At 31.9% G+C, this 19975-nt stretch overlaps 1 protein-coding gene across 1 annotated transcript in view; it reads left to right on the top strand.

The window, feature by feature from the left end:
- The first annotated feature begins 813 nt into the window (after positions 1 to 813).
- LOC124356720 (hormone-sensitive lipase-like) overlaps positions 814 to 19975 on the top strand; it is a 45981-nt gene continuing 26819 nt past the window's right edge. The window contains exons 1-4 of the mRNA XM_046807891.1: positions 814 to 1492; positions 5453 to 5639; positions 12418 to 12535; positions 15363 to 15470. Coding sequence (XP_046663847.1) covers positions 1131 to 1492; positions 5453 to 5639; positions 12418 to 12535; positions 15363 to 15470 — 775 coding nt within the window. The 5' untranslated portion in view covers positions 814 to 1130. The remainder of the gene's footprint in view (positions 1493 to 5452; positions 5640 to 12417; positions 12536 to 15362; positions 15471 to 19975) is intronic.

Below are 19975 nucleotides of genomic sequence, written 5' to 3'. Positions count from 1 at the left end.
GTCTTAGGCCTACTTCTTCTTCCTTGGTGGGTCACAAAACCATCATTGATGGTTTCATCACTTTAGTCTCTAGGTGGGGTAGGGTTTTCGTTTTCTTTTTTAGCCCTGGTATTGTCCGCTACATTGGCTTTTAGTTGCAACGAACTATTCCTTACCACCCTGGAGTACGATAAAGATGATTTAACATGATTATTACCAGGCCCATCCTGTTGTTCCATCACGTTCTTCTTAGGATATTCTTGTCCGTTATCACTTAGGTTAGACTTAGCACAACTAATATATAGACTTCTAATAAGGTCTAATGTAGAAAATTAAAGAACTAATAAAACAATAAGAACAACAAATAAACAACAAACAATAAACGAAAAAATAAACAAAAATGAGCTTACTTTTAAAAGCTAACTTTATTAGTGTACAAAATTACTATATTATTGAAAATGAACAATAAAATACAATTATAATTCTATCATAATTTTTACTGACGTTGTTTCATATTGAATCAGTGATTTGTAGTGTCATACTTGGATCATTACTGATTTTGATTACATTAACACTTGTCACATGAATAAAATAACGATCATTAAATCGGTCCATAGGAAGATTATTATTATTTTGTGTGTCTACTAATATATCAAATGTAGCTTGTACTACTTTTTCTCAAATGGATTTGCCATTGAAAGAATAAGAAAAATGTATAACACGATAATTCGATACAGTTTCACGATAATTTGGGGAAATTTTATGAAAATGTAAGGTAGTTTGGGTAACACATCTTCAAGTTAGTGGCAACATTGATGTTTGGATTGACAGAACTCAGCGATCCGTCAGTGAAATGCCAGAGAAATGTCAAGGTTTGTGGTGTATTGGTGTGGACAATGAGACAGGGCCTTTTCTAATTTGAGGATACTTACGGATGGCAGTAGAGTGCAAAATTCCTGTTTATTAAAGAATAATTTTTGTGGCCTGTATTTTCGAAAGTATTTCCAATATTCTAAATATTATCATATACTATTTATTAATTACTTAGATCTAACTCATGCCATAATATTATTATCGTACTTATTTATTAAACATTTTATTTTGACCCAGTTTTTAATAGTCAAGACCTTAATCAGCTTAATTATCAGAATATGATGATCGGCCAAAGTTTTGAAGAAAATGAAGACTCCAACTCAGTCTATGCTATGTATGATGTGTTGAAAGAATTGTGCTTAAATAATGTAGAATATTTCAAATCAGATGAAAGTACAATTGGTAAAAAATTTTGTGAGAGTTTCAAAGCTCTCCACAATAATGTTGTTTCTATCTATCCAATAGTAGATGAAATTAGAAAAGTTGCTCCATACTATGATTTCAACCAGAATACCCAAGGAAATGGCTACAGAAGTTTTGTCACTGTAGTAGATGCATTCATTTTGTATGGTGAAAAAACTTGCCAGCAAATATGTAAAAATAGAAATTCATATTTTTTTAGGAAGGGAACTTATTTGAGGTAAGTTAGAATTTTAGCAAAATATTGTAGTGCTAACCTACTAGTATGTACATAGTTTTATTGCGTTTAGGGGCTGTACCAATTACATCATAAAACTGTGACTAACACTATGAATTTTAGTGCATAAATTAAAAGCTCAAATTTGTAGTCTAAATATAGAAAAAAATAATCATCTGGAAGAATGAATAGTCTATGGGAAGTATGATCCTGTCAATGTTTTTCTTTGAAATTGAAGTCGTCAATGCATTAATCGTTTGTGATCAGACCTAGAATTTTTGTGTCACCTGATAGGTACTGTCCCGAGGGATATGTGCAGGGCAGCACTGAAGATGTTGCTGTATTCTGCGCTGATGGCTAAAGGTGTTTTTAATTAGTCTCCCGAGAATTTTTATATTTTACCTTGAACTAGTAATTCATTTCTGTAAAGATTTGTGGTGTTAATTAGCTTAAAGTTTACTTTATTAGAAATATTGTAAAGGTTGTTAGCCTAGCTCCTTATTTTTGGAGCCTCTACTAAACCCAATATGCACTACATAAAATTAGGTAACATTTTCACTTGTTAATCAAATAACTGGAGCCTTAACCGTAAGTAATATTGTCGCACTGTGTGATGAAATTGAGCAATTTTAAAATGCTAAAGTATGTATATGTATAATAACTTACATAATATTTTAATGTATTTATGTATTTGAAATGTAAATTCTAAAAAGTGTGTGATATGGTTGGAAATGGTCGTGTATGGATGCAGTATAATAAGCGGCAACAACTATAATGGAATCATCACCGATGTCGTGTGTTTGATATGCTTATTGTAACTGTTCTGTTACAGCAAGTTGTGTTGGGCATGAGAGGTTTAATCATACATTTTCAGAAAGGGTAGGGTACGATAAGCGGACCCGGTTTTTTATATCGAAGAATGTAATCGATACCTAATATTCGCATCTCAAATCCTAGACTATTAATCGATATGAAGTATCTATAGTTCTCAATAACCATCATATGTTTTAAATTAAAATATGAATCTAATATTCACAGTGATCAAACAAATTATTATAACTAAAATTAGTAAAACTGAAGACGACCATATTTGCTCCTCTCACAGTTACAGTTGTTTCTTTCCCACCAATTTCACATAAAGGGGTTTTCCGCACGAGTCCAACATGTTGAAGTCATGACAAACTTGTCTTATAATCTTCCAAAGCAATCCCGCGTAGTTTTCTAAAATTGAATGTCATTTTTAATAATCAAATGTTACTTATATAAAATTGAAATATTACATTAAGAGTTTTATTTGAGAGTGTTTACAGCTATTGATATAGATTATTTAATTAATCGTTAAACATAATTAATCGTTATCGATTGATTATATCGATGGTCATGATTAAGTAATATCGTTTGCCAATGTCGATATAAAAAACCGGGTCCGCTTATCGTACCCTACCCTTCAGAAATATTACATAAGTCTAGGCCTGTTTATGTAGAAGGCTGTTTTCCAACAAATGTAACCTAGACAGAGTTGATAGTGGGCTCTCAAAAGTTCTTACCACTATAGTATAATTTACTGCCAGAATTAAATAAAAATATGCTGTTCAAAATGGTAGCTTGTTTTAAACACTTAATTGTCATTTTTTATGAAAATCAATTTAAAAACAAAAATCAGTTGTGTGGACAGTAAAAGAATCAAAACTAGCTCATTGAAAGATGATTTGTTCAGTAGCAAATCTATAATGAACATTGTATTAAAATCTTGGTACGACATATAACTGAGGAAATGAATTTTTAATTAATTTGAAGGGAACATAATCTTTTGTAAATTTCCTTACATGCCATTACATAAAAACGGTAAAAATAATTTTTCAGTAATTTATCATCCATATACATTAGGGTACTTATGCACTATACGGACCCCACCTATTTTTTTACAAATCAGGCACAGTTAGGAGGAAAAAACATGTGTAGCATGAATGTGAATGTATTTACAACAATGAACAGAGAGAAAAAAATGGTTAGTGTGTATTGGCGTCATCCCAGAAGGCCACGATGTCCGCTAACAACGCATCAAACCTATTGCCTCCGGTCTCCGCTACTGCCGACCACCACATGTATTCCGCCAAGTAGGTATCCAGATGATGGACCTTATTGTGCCACTACGCACTACCCCACATTCTTTCTACACGCTGGGTGTTGGCCCCAGTTTCGGCATCTATGAAGTTGTAGCTGTGGTTGACCGAAAAATGTTCAAATCCAGCACTTTCCGGTTCACCGGTTTTGTATCCTTTCCAACAGTCAGACATAATAGTACTACCTGGGTCAATATGCTCCAGAATAGCAGCCATAAGTGTAGTGTACTGACAACAAACCCCACTTTCTTCTTGCACGGTCTGACATTGCATTTCCAACAAGGGTATTGAGCGCCTAAATACAACTTCATAGCATGTCCTCCTTCACATAATATCGTCACAGGCAACAGACCTTGCGATTGGTAAAAACTCACGGCTTTTTCTTCTGTAGACGACAACTCTCAAATCAGCATGCGACGGCAATGGAATGATTGTACTGTCGCTGCGTGGTATGTGCCCGGCGCCGGACAGTGGCTCGCGCTCCCGTTCTGCATTGGTTAGGTTAGTTTTGTCATGATAGTAATTTAACATAACACAACCTTACTCTACCCGATTAAAAAAAAAATATATATGTGGGGTCCGTATAATACACAAGTTACCTACATTAGTAATTAGCTTGTAAATATTTTGCCTTCATATGTTTCTTTAGTTATTTGTTCTTACATAGAATGTTGTGAAATTTAGCATGAACAGTTTTAAATGGCCACCATATTTTTTTCATTAACAATAATATAGGTTATAATAGAATGCATATCAAATTACAACAACAGGTTGTAGAACTTCTGCTAAATGAAAGGAGATCAAACTTAATGTATCCAGGAATTGCTTTTTGTGTTTCCTATCATTTCCAACGTTTTGTCAGTCTTTCGTAAATACACCCTGTGTGTAGTAATAAAGTTTATATAGTATCATCTCAATGTTTATATGTTAAATTGGAAAAACTTTGATTGTAGGACTAAATTATTCGCACATGTAAATAAAAGTCTTATTATTATCAGGTGAGAACATATTATTTTCCAGCAATGGGGCTTTATTGGTATCCTGTTTTTGTCACAAGGAACATGTTCCTTTATTTATACTTTTTGTAATTGCATAATTTTCAATTTTTGTATCCAAAGTGTTTTTTATTTCTATTCTGCTGCCTCCTGGATATTGCTCATCTAGTGTAACTCCTAGTTCATATAGTGGACTTTTCACCTCTTCAGATGAATTAGTTTGGGTTGGTTGAAACTATTGCATAATACCTACAATGTGCTTGTGGCCATCATCGCATTAGAAGAAACTGAAAAATACATAGTTATGTGCAAGGTGCAAAGTATAGCCATTTGTGAGAAAATGGTTAAAGTATTTAAAACAAAAGCATTAAAGCCCTGTTTTGCTTGTTTTAAACATTATTACATAATGCATTGGGAAATGTATAGAAACAACGAAAATCACTTATTTATATTATTCGTTGTTTTGTTGTTAGTATACTATAGATGTGGTTTATTCCATAAATCTTCGTTGAAATTAAACTTATGAAATCTCAAACTAACGAACTTGAAATGCTGCAACTGAATTTAGTAAAGTATATGTTACCAACAGCAAGAAGACAAAAACTTATTCATGTACATAAATTATAACATGATAAAATTTATTTAGAAAATGTATAGCCTAACGTGAAGTTAAAGTGTAACAAATACATCCCGTGCAATTTGTTTTATTTTATGTTTAGAAAATTTACTGCAATGATTCTCTTGGTGGTAATTAATCTCACTATTTATGGTTTGAATGAAATAGTTTAGATGTGTTGTAGAAACTAATCTGAATGGGTGTTTATGAAGATTTTTTACATTTACAGGGAGGTAGAAACATGTAGTCAAGCTCTTTCATCACTTTGCGTTATCCTGACGCACTTGAAGACTTTAATTTCATGGAGTGATCCCGGCTGTTTGTTCCCCAAGGACGAGCGATCTCCGCAGGAACTGCTCACTGACTCTCCTGGCTTTAACCAAATCTGTTTTTACGGCACTTGTTTGGGATTTCAGGTAAATTTATCGTAAAAAAATATGATGATAAATAAGTTTCTAACGAAGGGGTGTTTGTGAATATAATTTAGACTTTATTAGGCTACAAGTTTACCAAATATAGCTTTCAAGATGTCAAAAGTGAGAATCACACACACACACACACACACACACACACACACACACACACACACACACACACACCCACACACACACACACACACACACACACACACACACACACACACACTTTTTTAACAATTTTCTAAAGCAATAATGCGTTTGTTATAGTTTGATTAACTATATATGCATCTGATGTTAATATTTGTTCTTTTATGACAAATAACAAACAGTGGAAAGTTAAAGAGAAAGTAAACAGGAAGAGTAATATTTGATGAGACAAGTGATGAAATGACCTTGGGACTAGTGTTTGGTTTACAAGATTAGAACTGATGACAGAAAACAGTAATGTTAGTAAACTGAAGTTGTGTATTGATAAACAGAAGAATTTAAGCCATCTACTTTACTGTTAACTGGATAACACCTATGAAAGGCAATTCTTCCTGGTTTTGCATGTGGTCTTGTTAAAAGCATTTAAAAAACTTCACATTATTCAATTATACAATGTCACATAAATTTACATTGTATTAGAATTTTTCTTTCATAAAATATGTTTTATGATATAACAAATTTTCCAAATTTTTATTAAAAATATATCTTGTTTGTTCTTTATTTTAAAATGAAACAATAGTTGCAGAATCAAAATGAAATTGTTTTAAACATATCTAAATTATATACATTACTCAAATTTTGTCTAGTTTGTTCAAATAGAAAGAGTATAGTTTGTTGGGTTAATGTTTTAAACTTTTATTTATATATTGATTTAACTCGGAATTGAGAAATCTTCGGACAATTTTCATTACTTTGTTAATATGTAATAATAGAATAGTTATATTTCTTCATGCTTGGAACGATATTTTTAATACCAATATAATTACCAAATATATTAATACATAATACCATTACCCATGGAATTTAAAAACTCAACTTCTAAAATATAAATCAAATAAAAATAAAAAAGAATCATTTAACCCTGGAAGTGTCTATCAGACATTCGTAAAATGTGCTCTTATTGTTTTAGGTTTTACAAGGTCCCTTTATTAATAAAAAAAATCTTACATGAAGCGTACAGTATGTATAAAGTGCTATACATAATTTTTCTTGTCATGAATCAACATAATATATTGTTTCTTTTATTTGACATATGAAAAAAATAAAATACATGAAAGTATCCACATCATAATAAAATATAAGTTGTTAAAAAAATCCAAAATATCCAAATTGTAAGAAATTTAGTAGTGAAAACAAAATAAATACTGGTATGGGTTTCAGGTAGTAAAATGGTAATAATTTTTATGTTTACAAGGAAAAGCACAGTTGCAAAATTTGACCAATTTTCAGTTGTTAAAGAAAACAATAATATAATAATTAAAGAACTTTATTTATCTTTTTGACCTCCCAATGTTGTAGATAGATAAATTTTGACATACATGTGCCTCAGGAGTTAAATAGAAAAGCAAATGAAATTTCATAAAAACCAAACATCCACAGGGATTGAAATGGATTGCTACTCCTAGTACTCCCTGATATACTACAACAATGAAATTTGACACACGTCTTATGCTTTCAATAGACAAAAAAGGATTTGTAATAAAAATCAACCACCCATATAGGTTGAAATGGAGTTGCAACCCCTTAAAGAATTATTTTTTTACAACTTCCCAATGTCATATAAAGATCAAATTTGACACACATTTCCCCCATCAGCTACATATAAAAACAAAATCATTTCCATACAAAATCAATCATCCATAGGGGTGAAACCCCTAGAAAAACTATATAAATTTTACACACATGACAGACAAGTGATACCAGAAATACCTTAAACCGGAAGTAGATTAAAATGGCAGGAAGTAGTCAGTTTGTGACTGAAATAGATTTTTAGTCGAAATAAAAATTTGGATTAATGTATATGCATTTTTATAATCGGGGCAACAATACAAATGATACTACAGTATCGGAAGTAGATTCCACTAGCAGAAAGTAGTCACTTTTTGACTGAAGTATACTTTTTAGATCAACACATATGCTTTTATATATACAGGGTGTATATTATGTCTGGAAACACCCAAATATATCCTTTAATAATTTAAATATAAATTTGAAACCTCTTACAATCGTGATAGAGATTGGGCATCTACTTTTTGGAACAATGTTTTGTTATGTCACACCAACGGGGGACGTCCTGCCGAGGGTATCGTGAATATTCTTAATGGAAGCCTATACCTTGTGATACATAATTTTAAAGGTAATTAGCTTACTGAATTGAATGCCACAAACCGCATCTCAAAGGAATTATTCTATCAGAAAATAGAGCATTTTTAGTATTGAAAATTTACTGATGTTCAACAATGTAATTTTAACATGGTTCTTGCCACAAAATGTGTTACACTAATTTTTTAGCATTTTTTAAAATGTTCAATTAAATAAAACAAAAATTTCATTTTAAGCTGGTTCTATTAGCACAAATTTGCCAGTTTTTATTACAGTACAATTATGGAAATACTTATGTTATTGATTTCTTATTACAAATAAAAAATAATGTATGCTGTTAGAAAAGTCTTACAACAAAACGTTTTACCTGCATTTGGTGTCAAAGCAATTGTTCGAACTGTGTTCCTTCTACGGTTTGACAATGAGCCAATCTTGTGTAAAATGATTCGACAGAGTTGCCTAACATTTCTTCAGTTATCAAAGCAATCTCCTCTATAATCCTGTTTCTTAGGTCTTCCAAATTATGAAGCTTTCTTCTATAAACATTGGATTTTAAATGACCCCATAGGAAATAATCGATTGGTGACAAATCCGGAGATCTTGGAGGCCATTCGATTTCTCCTCTTCGGCCAATCCATTTATGAGGAAACCTTAAATCCAAATACTCTCTTACCTGTCTCCCATAATGGGGTGGGAGCACCATCCTGCTGAAACCATACATTATCAAAGTATTCTCCTGATGCAATTTGAATAGCTGGGATTATTTCATTTTGGAGCATATTGTAGTAAAGTTCGGCATTTAAATTTCCATTGATGAAAAAGGGTCCAACAATTTTGTTACCTAAAATTCCACACCATACGTTCAGTTTTTGTGGTTGCTGTGAATGGGACTCAGTAATCCAATGTGGGTTTTCACTAGCCCAGTAACGGCAATTGTGCCTGTTAACATTGCCATTTAGGAAAAAAGTTGCCTCATCAGAAAATAGTATGTTGGTCCAGAAAATCTCTATTGTCATCACATTTGCGCATCACAAGTTCACAAAACTCAACTCTTCTGTCGTAAATCATCTCACTTAACTGTTGGACTAAATGAACTTTAAATGGTTTTTGTATTTATTAATTTTCAAAATCTTACTCACAGACATAGGGTGCATATCATGTTGCTGTGCAGCTTTTCTGAGCGAGTGTATGTGGGTCTTCAATAAATGTTTGCAAAACATCTAGTGCATGTTCTTCATCTGTTGCAGATTGTATCCTACCCGACTTTGGCCGATTACGTACACTCCCTGTCATTTCAAAACGCTCAATAGTTTTTGATATTGTTGAAAACACTTATGGGATTCCTTTCTGGGAAAGTGTCATTAAACAAATTACAAACTTCCCGATAAAGATCTTTGATGATCGCCATATCCTCGCATCATCAACAGAGTAATTCGTTCTCTTTCAGACAATTCCATTAAAATGCCAAATAAAAACTGAACTACTGTAATTAGATAACTTGTTGACAGCAATGCTTCAGGGACACTGATTAACTCGACAGGAATGATATGACCTTTGTCCATTTGTAATTCCCCAAGCTTAGACCTGTCTAGTGAAAGCTCCATTGCTCAACAAACTGAAACCTGTAGACCAGATGATTAATAACACAATAATGTTTCTCATAGGCTAGTGACCTTTGTCTCTTTAAACCTTCCTGCTGACTGAAAAACACCAAGTACAGATTCATAAGTAATCAGAGAAAGTGACTCATAAGTTTTATTCATTGTAATAAAAAACTGGTAAATTTTGTACTAATGAAACCAGCTTAAAAATAAATTGTTTATTTTATTTTAATTGAACATTTAAAAAATGCTAAAAAATTAGTGTAACACATTTTGTGGCAAGAACCATGTTAAAATTACATTGTTGAACATCAGTAAATTTTCAATACTAAAAATGCTCTATTTTCTGATAGAAATAATTCCTTTGAGATGCGGTTTGTGGCATTCAATTCAGTAAGCTAATACCTTTAAAATTATGTATCACAAGGTATAGGCTTCCATTTAAGAATATTCACGATACCCTCGGCAGGACGTCCCCCGTTGGTGTGACATAACAAAACATTGTTCCAAAAAGTAGATGCCCAATCTCTATCACGATTGTAAGAGGTTTCAAATTTATATTTAAATTATTAAAGGATATATTTGGGTGTTTCCAGACATAATATACACCCTGTATATGTTTTCTTGATTGGGGTAACAATGCAAACGTTACTAGGGTCTAGGAATAAATTAGACATTTTCGACTATTTAGTAAACTTCTCAGACTGAGCATGTATATATTTTTGATCGTTGAACTGAGGAAAACTTTACTATGCCGTATGAAATATAATTGATTCAAACCAGAAATGTTTCTTCACATGCTAAACCCAGTGGAAATTTTGTTTACCTCTTTGCAATGAACACTGAAATAATACCATAATAATCATGTCCATTTCTGATTCATGGTACTACATCATATGTGCTTACACTAAGATTACTACGGACTTAGTATTCCTCCACTCGCCTTGTCTTCCAAGCGTTTAAATTGTTTGAGCTACTTATTAAAATATTATGTAATGTTACAGAAAAATTTGTATATTTACAGGTACTCAAAATAATGTTGCACTCTCCGAATTCAAAGCCTCAAAACATTGCTCTTTAAACTTTAATTTTATTTATTCTGAAATTGACAGGTGATTGAAATATCTTCTAGAGACAATCGATCATTTTCAGGGGTGTTTATTTTACAATTATAAAGGATATACCTATGACGTACCTATTATTGAATAGGGAATTGCATGCAAAGTTGTGGGTAACTGCTAGTTTTAGTACGAATTTTAATGTAAATTAAGAAAAATTTACGGTTTATTTTATTAAATGATTTTTTTGTGAAAATTTGAAAAAAATCGTATGTATGATTAGAATATTTGCATTTTTGTGACTTATGTTTTTTTGTGTACAAATCAAAAACAGTTTATACATCCTGAAACTAGACAAAATTTTGTATATCTTTGAAGTTTACATTTTCTACTAGAAAACAACTGAAAGTAGGTACAAAATAATTCTTTTCCAGGTACGCTCTTCATTTTTTTTTTTTTAGTAAAATATTTTTATCACAAAACACTTTTTGAGAAACATAAAGTAACTTATAGTTTAATAATATTTTAAACTAAATTCTACATGTTTTTGTACAAAAAATATAACATTTTTTTATTATAAATTTGTACTATGAATTATATTTTATGGAAAGATTACAAATAATGTAAAATAGCTTGCCTTTACAAGAAATTTCAATTTCCCATTGGAGACCTAAATATAATTTAGTATGTATAACTGTAAAATGGTAGATTACCCTAAATTTTAATGCTTTATTGTTACGAATCAGAAAAGTACAATAAAAACTGATTTATTGAATGTGATATTCACAAATTATAAAATCAAGCGGTTTTTGGGATTGTAATGTTGGCGGGAGTAGCAATGTAAACAAAAGAACACATCGTTACACGGTATCTTAGTACCTCCTAATCAAGAAAGGCGGAATGGCTTATTTTATCCCTTAACATGCCCTCCTCCATAATATACTTTGTGATTATAGAGTTGTACTCTTCCTGTTGCTGGCTCCACATTTTGGGTTTATAATTCCTTTTTCTTTCTTCCTGGTTTCCTTCCCTCTTTAAGATTTTTGGAGGAGTTCAGATAACCTCAGGAGTTGTATAATCTCTCAACCTCTTAGTGGTAAACATCTAATATTAGATCAATGTTATCATTTCCCCAACAAGAGCCTTGTTGCATTATTGTTGGGGTATCAGAATAGGATTAGTAAAAACTTCCCTCTAACTCTCACCTTCCCACTTTATCACTTCCAGCACTCTCAGTAAGTCCTATCCTTTTCCATTCCATACTGCTTTCACTCCCTTCATCCAAATCCTTCTGATCATTCTCTAGGTATCTGTCCACATATATATATATATATAATTTCAATAAACATTGAATCACAAAAAGAACTTGCTCCGCCGGGAGTCGAACCCGGATCTCTCACTTGCCGGGTGAATGTGCTACCATTACACCACAGAGCGCTTACTTTTTCTGATTCAATTATTTTGTATTTGGCCGTATCTGTCACATATGCGTTTAAATAAGCAAACTAACATATGATCGGAAGACCAAATACCTGTCAAACGACTTTTATTTACATTAAATTGTATAAATGGCAATAGCCTTATTTAATTTCAATAAATATTGAATCGCAAAAAGTACTTGCTCCGCCGGGAGTCGAACCCAGATCTCTCACTTGCCGGGTTAGTGATATATATATATCTTCTTTGGCAATCATGTTTTCCCTTACAAATGAATACAAGATGATGATAAAAATACAGTTGTAATAGTGATTTATTATGTGTTGGATCACAATCGTTTAAAATAAGATAAACTGTGTTCAATTACAGTTTTGCGAGTCTATGCAAGCTATATTGAAAGGCCTGTCCATCTTGATGGTTTCGTTCAGTGAGGTGTACTACAGCGAAGGTGGGATGTTGGAACGTGCTACTAACTACTTGTGGCATAGTAAGTTGTGCTTTTTCTGTGGCAGGAATAGTCCTGTAAAATAGTAGTTTTATAATTTTTCAGAATGTGCTGCTTGCCATGTACAAGTGTTATTATTTGTTGGCGTATAAGGTCTCAGTCACGATACGAGCGGTAAGTACTTGGTGGTAAAGTGGCAGAATAGCAAAGCTGTAGTGGCCATGATATAAGCAGTGTTTTTGTGTTTAAATTTTATTCAGTCATCAAAATGGATTCTCCGGACAAGGTTTTCTAACTCCTATTCTTGAATAGACATGTGTTAGATGATTGCACAGGCATGTAATGTACAGTGTTCACTCTATAAACAGACTTTTGGTTCTGTGAATATCATTATCTGTTCGCTGTTTGAGAAGAGATACAACCCTGTATTTTTAGAACACCAGAATGTCAGTTGAAATTTTTACCAAACCCGATAAGTAACCTTGTAGAGAATAAAATAGTGAGTTTGCTGTAGCAAGTGAAGCCAAGAAAGGGCTAGAAAGGCATTTTGGTCTGAAATGATGCACAGCAGTGACAGAATGAGCTGAGCGCTGGGCAGCAGTTAACATCTGGAGTTGACGGCGAGCGGTGGATCAGTGGCACCATGTATTGCTGTCCAGCTGCTTACATCTGTCGCGGTCAGTGTCAATTGTTCCCTGTATGTCCAAAACAATTATTAAACTTAGTGTCGCCACTCTTCTGTCTACAGCTAACCGCTTACTGCTGGTATCGTGGTCGAGGCCTTAAAAAATAGTATTAGACAAAATTTATGTTTTAATTGAACTTAACCATCTTTCTAGGTTTGTCCTAATGTTAACTTTACTTCAATTTCTAATATATATATATATATATATATATATATATATATATATATTATATATATACACTAATTTGTAATCTATGTTTCAATACTACTTATTTCTATTTCTTCGGCAAATTTATTTATTATTTTATCTTATTTAACTGGGATGTTTTGAATTTTTTGACATCTGAAGAAGAGGATAGATTCTAGTCCTTGAAAAATAGGTTTTAAATCCCAAAATATGTATATAGAGACACTTTGTACAATCTGTAAAGTGCATTTTCATTTGATTAAATGCCACATTTTACTATCAAGACATCTTTGAAAATTAGTTAAGAATGAAGCCAAATTTAAACCAAATTAGCTTTTTTACAACCTTATAAGAAAAAAAGAAATCTGTGCCAATTTAAGTATTTAAATGTTTTATATTTTTACAAGATTTAATTTTGATTTTAAAATGGTAATGGCCAATTTTATAGTGCGTTGCATTATTTATTAAGCCTTGTTGAGAAGTCCAAATATTAAAGAAAGAAACATTTACTGGTTTAAAAGACTTATTTTTTGTTTTAACAAGTGCATAATAATTGATAGCATCATAATAATTACTCTTGCCATATTAATTGCAGAGCAAACAAAACGATGCTAGAATAAATAAAGACTAATTGATGTGAAACTCATAAATATACTGATGTCACATTTGTGCTACCAACTATGCAAATTCTCCATTTAAGCTAATAGAGTCTGTATCTAGTCTAATACAAGGTACAGAATGTAAAAAAGCGGTTGATTTCAAAATTAACTTTTTAAATGTATACAAATCTTTAATTTGCTAATGTTACAACAGATGACAACAATAATGTTTGCTGGATGACAATCACTCTAATTTGTATAGGCTTCTACCCCAATATCTTTTAATATTTAAGTCCCCCTTTCAAATTTTTATGTGTATTCACAAAACAATTGTTCAGTTTTATGTTTCAAATTTAAATTGAATAAAAATATTTAATTTCTGGAAGTTGCACACCTTAACTAATTTAAAAACCTTATGTACATTCACATACTACTGAATCCTATTACTGTACTGCTCCACTCAGGTGTTAAAAATAATTATAGTTATAAAGCATTTTATTTTATAGTTTTTGGTGGCAGGGGTCACATGTTTTGTTGCTTTCTTGAACAGAGAACAGTTTGAATAGAGAACAATACTGATCCAATATTAATATTTTTAACTATATTTTTTTGGTTACAAAACCAAAATAAAGTCTATTGTGCTGTTGCACAAATTTCACGTATGTGCACAGTTTATAAAAATTTACATTATTTGTAATTTTTGGTGTTAGTTAAAAAAAAAGACTTATATAGATAAAAATTTACCCATTAAGTTATATAGCCTATTCTATAAGTATTTATATGACTTACAAAATAACACTAGCTTTAAATAAAATTATAAACCATTTTTGGTAAAACTATTTTTATAAATGTTAATTCACTGTAAATCAACTTAAAGTAATAGAAAAAAACCAAGACGTTTATTGCATTACCTCATTTTTATCAAACCCTAACATTTATTTTAGTATTTTGTAACTGTTTTGACAGTTTTAGTGAAATTTGATTTGAATATATTTAAAATGACTGGTATTTTTAAATGACCAGAATGATGTATTAGTTCCTAAGATTGTCGCACGATTGCGGCACCAATCGAAGACATCGCAGACAGTCTGTAAATGGAAGGAAAACCGACATACTGTTGGAATGGCAAAATAACAATGTCGGAGGAGTTGTAAGGGTTAAGCAATTGAAATTATGGTTGAAATTTGTTATTTACAATGAGTAGTAATTTAGAATGAGGTATAAATGTATAGTATATTTCGTAAAATATCATGAAGAAAAAAGCGATGTGTACATTTTTGAGAGAATCCTTTAAGAGAAGCTCTTGGCTTCATTTCATGCTGTCATACTTCTCTCGCAGGATGACACAGTGACAAGTGACACTTTCCTCATTAATACATCAATAACTAATGTTTACAGGCAGTAAATACGTGTTGAATCCTGAACTCCGAGCGAGGCGTATTGTCAACATTTCGCAGTACTCTTCAGTGGATTTTTGCAAACAGTTTTGGTTCCTTGGAGAAAATGGTGAGTTTAATTTTCTCTAGTAGTTTGATTTACTATTAAGGTTGATAAAGCCTGGGTACTGTGTGTAATTTTGTTTATTGTCTTCCAACGCCGTAGCCATTTAACCCTCCAATTGATGACCGATGGCACAGACATTCATCAATACTACTTATGATAAAGACGGCACAGCAGTCTGTCAACTTTCCGTTATTATTATGCGAAAACCGTTGAAGTTATAATGACATAACTTGCACCAGTTGAATCCTCTACTCATAAAAATCAATTAATTTTATATAGTTTATATTCGTAATATTAGTTGTTGTCAGCTGATATCGATCCAAATGCCGTACAGCATACAATACGGATGACGGTCTATGCAGTTGGTGATGCGCAGCACGGCCTTGACGATATTTGTTGGTACTGTTGTTAGGTTATTATGTAGGCTAATTGTTTATAGTTCATTGTTATGTTGTGAAATGGGTTATCCTCGTTGTTCAAATGATATACGTGAACTATTTGATGATGAAAATATTAGTTCTGATGATGAAAGTGACATATCGGCAAATTGAGTGCATGATGATATTTCTTTGTCAGATTTGTTAGGTAGTCTGGATGATGATTATAAACCAGTGAAATGTGGGTTGGGTTTTGAACAGGTTGAAAATGACATTGATAACAATTCATCATTATCTGGTATTCCTCTTACCCCAAGAATTCATCAAACACTAAAGTGGATGCGTAGGCCTACTGCCAAAAAAAATAGTAGATATTTTACATTTTTATCAAACAACTTTTTTGTGTTGTAATAAATGTATATGTAAATGTGTATGTAAATGTATATATGTTATAATCCTTTTGTTCACTACAAAACTGTGTATATATTGTACATTTACAGTATCTTACTATCTCAAGTCATGTGAAAGTTACATGGAGTGAAACTTAGAAAACAAAACATTTACAATAATAAACATTTTATTGTTCAGTTGAAACAGCAAAATAACAGTGTGAGTGATAGCAATGAATTGATTATAAAAAGGAAATAGATAACAGAGATATCATTGTTGAATAGTCATAGCCACACGAGTAACAATTAATTTTGTGAATAACAATTAGTGAGTAATTAAGCAATATATAGTTTTATAGAGACAACAGCAATATGAATAGTATGCCTAAATACACAGCATTTGCAAGGGATTAACTATAGATGTAGAGACCACAGTGAAGATTTTTACGTTGCAGTCGATGGGTGGAGAAATCCATGTGATCTGGTGACATTGTCACTCAGATGCTGAACTCGTTCCATGGAACTATTGGCAGCATAGGGGATATTTACAGAGGGTTTTGTGAAGAGAGCCCTGAATCTCTTGTTAGAAGGCACTCTGAAGTGTACTCTTTCCAGGAGTTCAGGGCAGTCAAAAATTCCGTTTAACAACTTGTAAAGGAACAGCATTTCCTGACTGAAGTGCCTTGATTTAAGGGAAAGGAAGATTCAAAAGAGAAAGGACACTCTGCACAATACCTCACAATATCTGTAATACAGTACGATAGGATAATAGGATTTTTTACATTTGCCCTCGTTATATGTTATAAAATGTATAACACATAATGTATCCCTCTTTTACCTGTGGTAGTATGATGTATGATTGTGAGCTTGATTTGTCGTGCTCGCAACTTGCATCCTGTGCAGTGACAATGTGTGAACTGGACTCCAAACTGCTCTGGTATGATTTGTATATTTTAACCTCTATTGTAGTTATGTGTTAGTTTAGTTTTTCATCTGAAGAAGAGATCGGATTGCAAATTTCGAAACGATTTTAAAGTGTAACATATAATGATGGCAAATGTTCGAAGTCTTATTATCCTTTTAAATCTTCCATCGCCAATAACAAACTCGAAACAAAGAACAGTAAGACATTTTTGTGAGTGATCCGTGGTTAGTTAAACTATGAACATGTATATCCAGCATTTTATTGTAAAATCTAACATAAAATAAATATTTTACAAAATTCATAAATATGGATGTAACAAAACAAGATGAAACAAAACATTTGCATATCTTAATTGCCATTTATACTAGTCAGTCCTACCGTGGGAGTAAAAATTATGTTGACTCCAATTTGAAAAATAAAAAAATGATTGGACTAGCCTGAACGAACATTAAATTAAAAATTAATTAAGTAACAAGAATAATTCTCTGAACATTTTTTTTAGTTTTTGGTTAATACAATGTACATTTCGAATTTGAAGAAACCATCTTCAGGTACTTGTATTTTAAGGTAAATAAATAATTGAAACCAAATCAACATATGTTTTAACTGCCTCTGTGGCTAAATTTTGTATTTAATTTTTATATGTGATAAATTTATATAATTGAGAAGTCTATAAAATAATAATTTTGTGTTGAAAATCTTTGTCATTTAATAATACACTAGAATTAATTGTTAGATTATGTTTTATTTATGCAGAATTATAAAATAATTGTTTTATAAAAAAAAAAAAAAAAATAATAATGTGAATTAAATCAAAGTAATGCCGTTTTATAGTTAAGTTTAGGAATCAGATTGATATTTATCTTCTACTAATAAAATGATTTTAATTTATTCACTAATGTTGCTGTGTTGTGAAAAAAATATTAAATTACTTTTTACATAAAAAGTACATTCACATAAATAAATTATTTTAATTGAAAATGAATGGTTTTCTATTTCCTTGGAGTTGCTATACAATTATAAATGACAAACGCTTTATTAAAAATCACCCATTTTGGTAAAAAACAAGGTAAATAAGCTGTAAACAACTTAGGAGTTTGGGACACAATTTGTACAAAAGTAAAAAAAGTTTAATGATTGTATGATTCATAAACCTTGTCAACACATCTCATTTAAGAACATTACATTGTAACTTTGTCACTGACTACTCCTGAATATTGTTAAAATCTCTTTTTTAAGGTTTATTTAACACATTTTGAGCCTGTCACTGCCAATCACTTAAAATAAGGAGGCACTTCAGTTATCAGTAGTTACCGCCTCTCATGTTATTACTAATGAAGGCATACTTTGTTGAAAGTAGGACACATCCAAATACACTTTATCAGTGAAGATTACCTGAAGCTTTGTAAAACAAAATTGTGAAGAAATGAAACCAATTCATATTGTTTTGACAGGATTTGTTAAGTTCGAGCTTCAATATTAATTATATGATAGAATGTTAACATCCGTTTTTTGAGGTAATTAGTAGCTATATGGGTAATTTAGTATTTTGAAAAAAATGTATTATTTGTCTACATTAATGTTGTCACCTTCATATTAGTTTCCATATTATGAACTTGTGCCAGCGCTTCCTCCCATTCTCAAAACACTTCTCAAACTCGATCTTTGGGATTGCCTTTAGCTCTTTTAATGCTGCACTTTTCATGCCATCTATACTTGTAATGCAAAAGGTTCTCTTTATTTTTTTAAATAAAAATGTCGCATGGAGCCATGTCTGGAGAATGTGGAGGCTGGGTCATCGTTACAGTAATTTTTTTGACCAAAAGTTCACCAGCAATTAGTGAGTAGGTGCATTGTCATGGTGCAAAATACATGAATTGTTTTGATACAAATCCGAGTGTTTTTTCAGATTTCTTCACTCAAAAGACATTGAATTTGCAGTTAGTACTCCTTATTGACCGTTTGACATTGTGACAAGAATTCATGTTGCCACTATACCATTAAAATCGAAGAAAACAGTTAACATAAACATAACCTTCATGTTCGACTGCACTTGTTGAGCGTTTCTTTGGTCTTGGCGATTCAGAATGCCTTCACTGGAATGATAGAGCGTTAGGCAAGGATTGAGTTTTGAGGTCATATCCATTCACCCATGCTTTTTCACCTGTTGTAATACGTTTCAGTAATTTTGCTTTGTCTTTTACTTCATTTAGAGACTCGTGAGCAACTTCCATTCGCCGCTCTTGAAGCAATATTGCTGTCACATGTTTCATACCCAAAACATTTGAAAAAATTTTATGGTATGAGAAAATTGATATGCCAACATCAGTGACTTCTCTGATTGTAATATGGTGATCGTTCAAAACCATGTCTCCCACTTTTCTAACATTTCCTACGGTTGTTGGTGTGCTGGGGCTTCCTGATCATTCATCACCTTTAATCTCTTGGATGTTAATATTGTATATAATTGTTTGGCCGTCAAGATATATCTTATATTCTATATATTTAGATGTTAAGCCATGTCAATAACAGGGTGGCCACGTTTCTGGAATTCATGGAAAGTCATTGAAATTCAAAAGACGGTCATGGAAAATTTCGCAGTAGCTGTTTGAGTTGATATTTCCGAACAGCCAAATCGCAGGTTTTGCCGAGTATTTTCGAGACCTACTGGAAAAGGAAGTCCAGGAATCAAAAACATATTGGCTTATTTTTCAAATTATCAGCAGTGCTAGGTCTGGCTGTGGCATCAGTACGTGGGTATGACAACACATGTCATGTACAAATTTATATGATAAAACTACATTTTATTGCTGTCAT

This window comes from Homalodisca vitripennis, chromosome 3, assembly GCF_021130785.1.
Source record: "Homalodisca vitripennis isolate AUS2020 chromosome 3, UT_GWSS_2.1, whole genome shotgun sequence".
Lineage (NCBI taxonomy): Eukaryota > Metazoa > Arthropoda > Insecta > Hemiptera > Cicadellidae > Homalodisca > Homalodisca vitripennis.
Note: the sequence above shows the minus strand (reverse complement) of the source record. Positions and strands in the feature narration are given on the sequence as shown.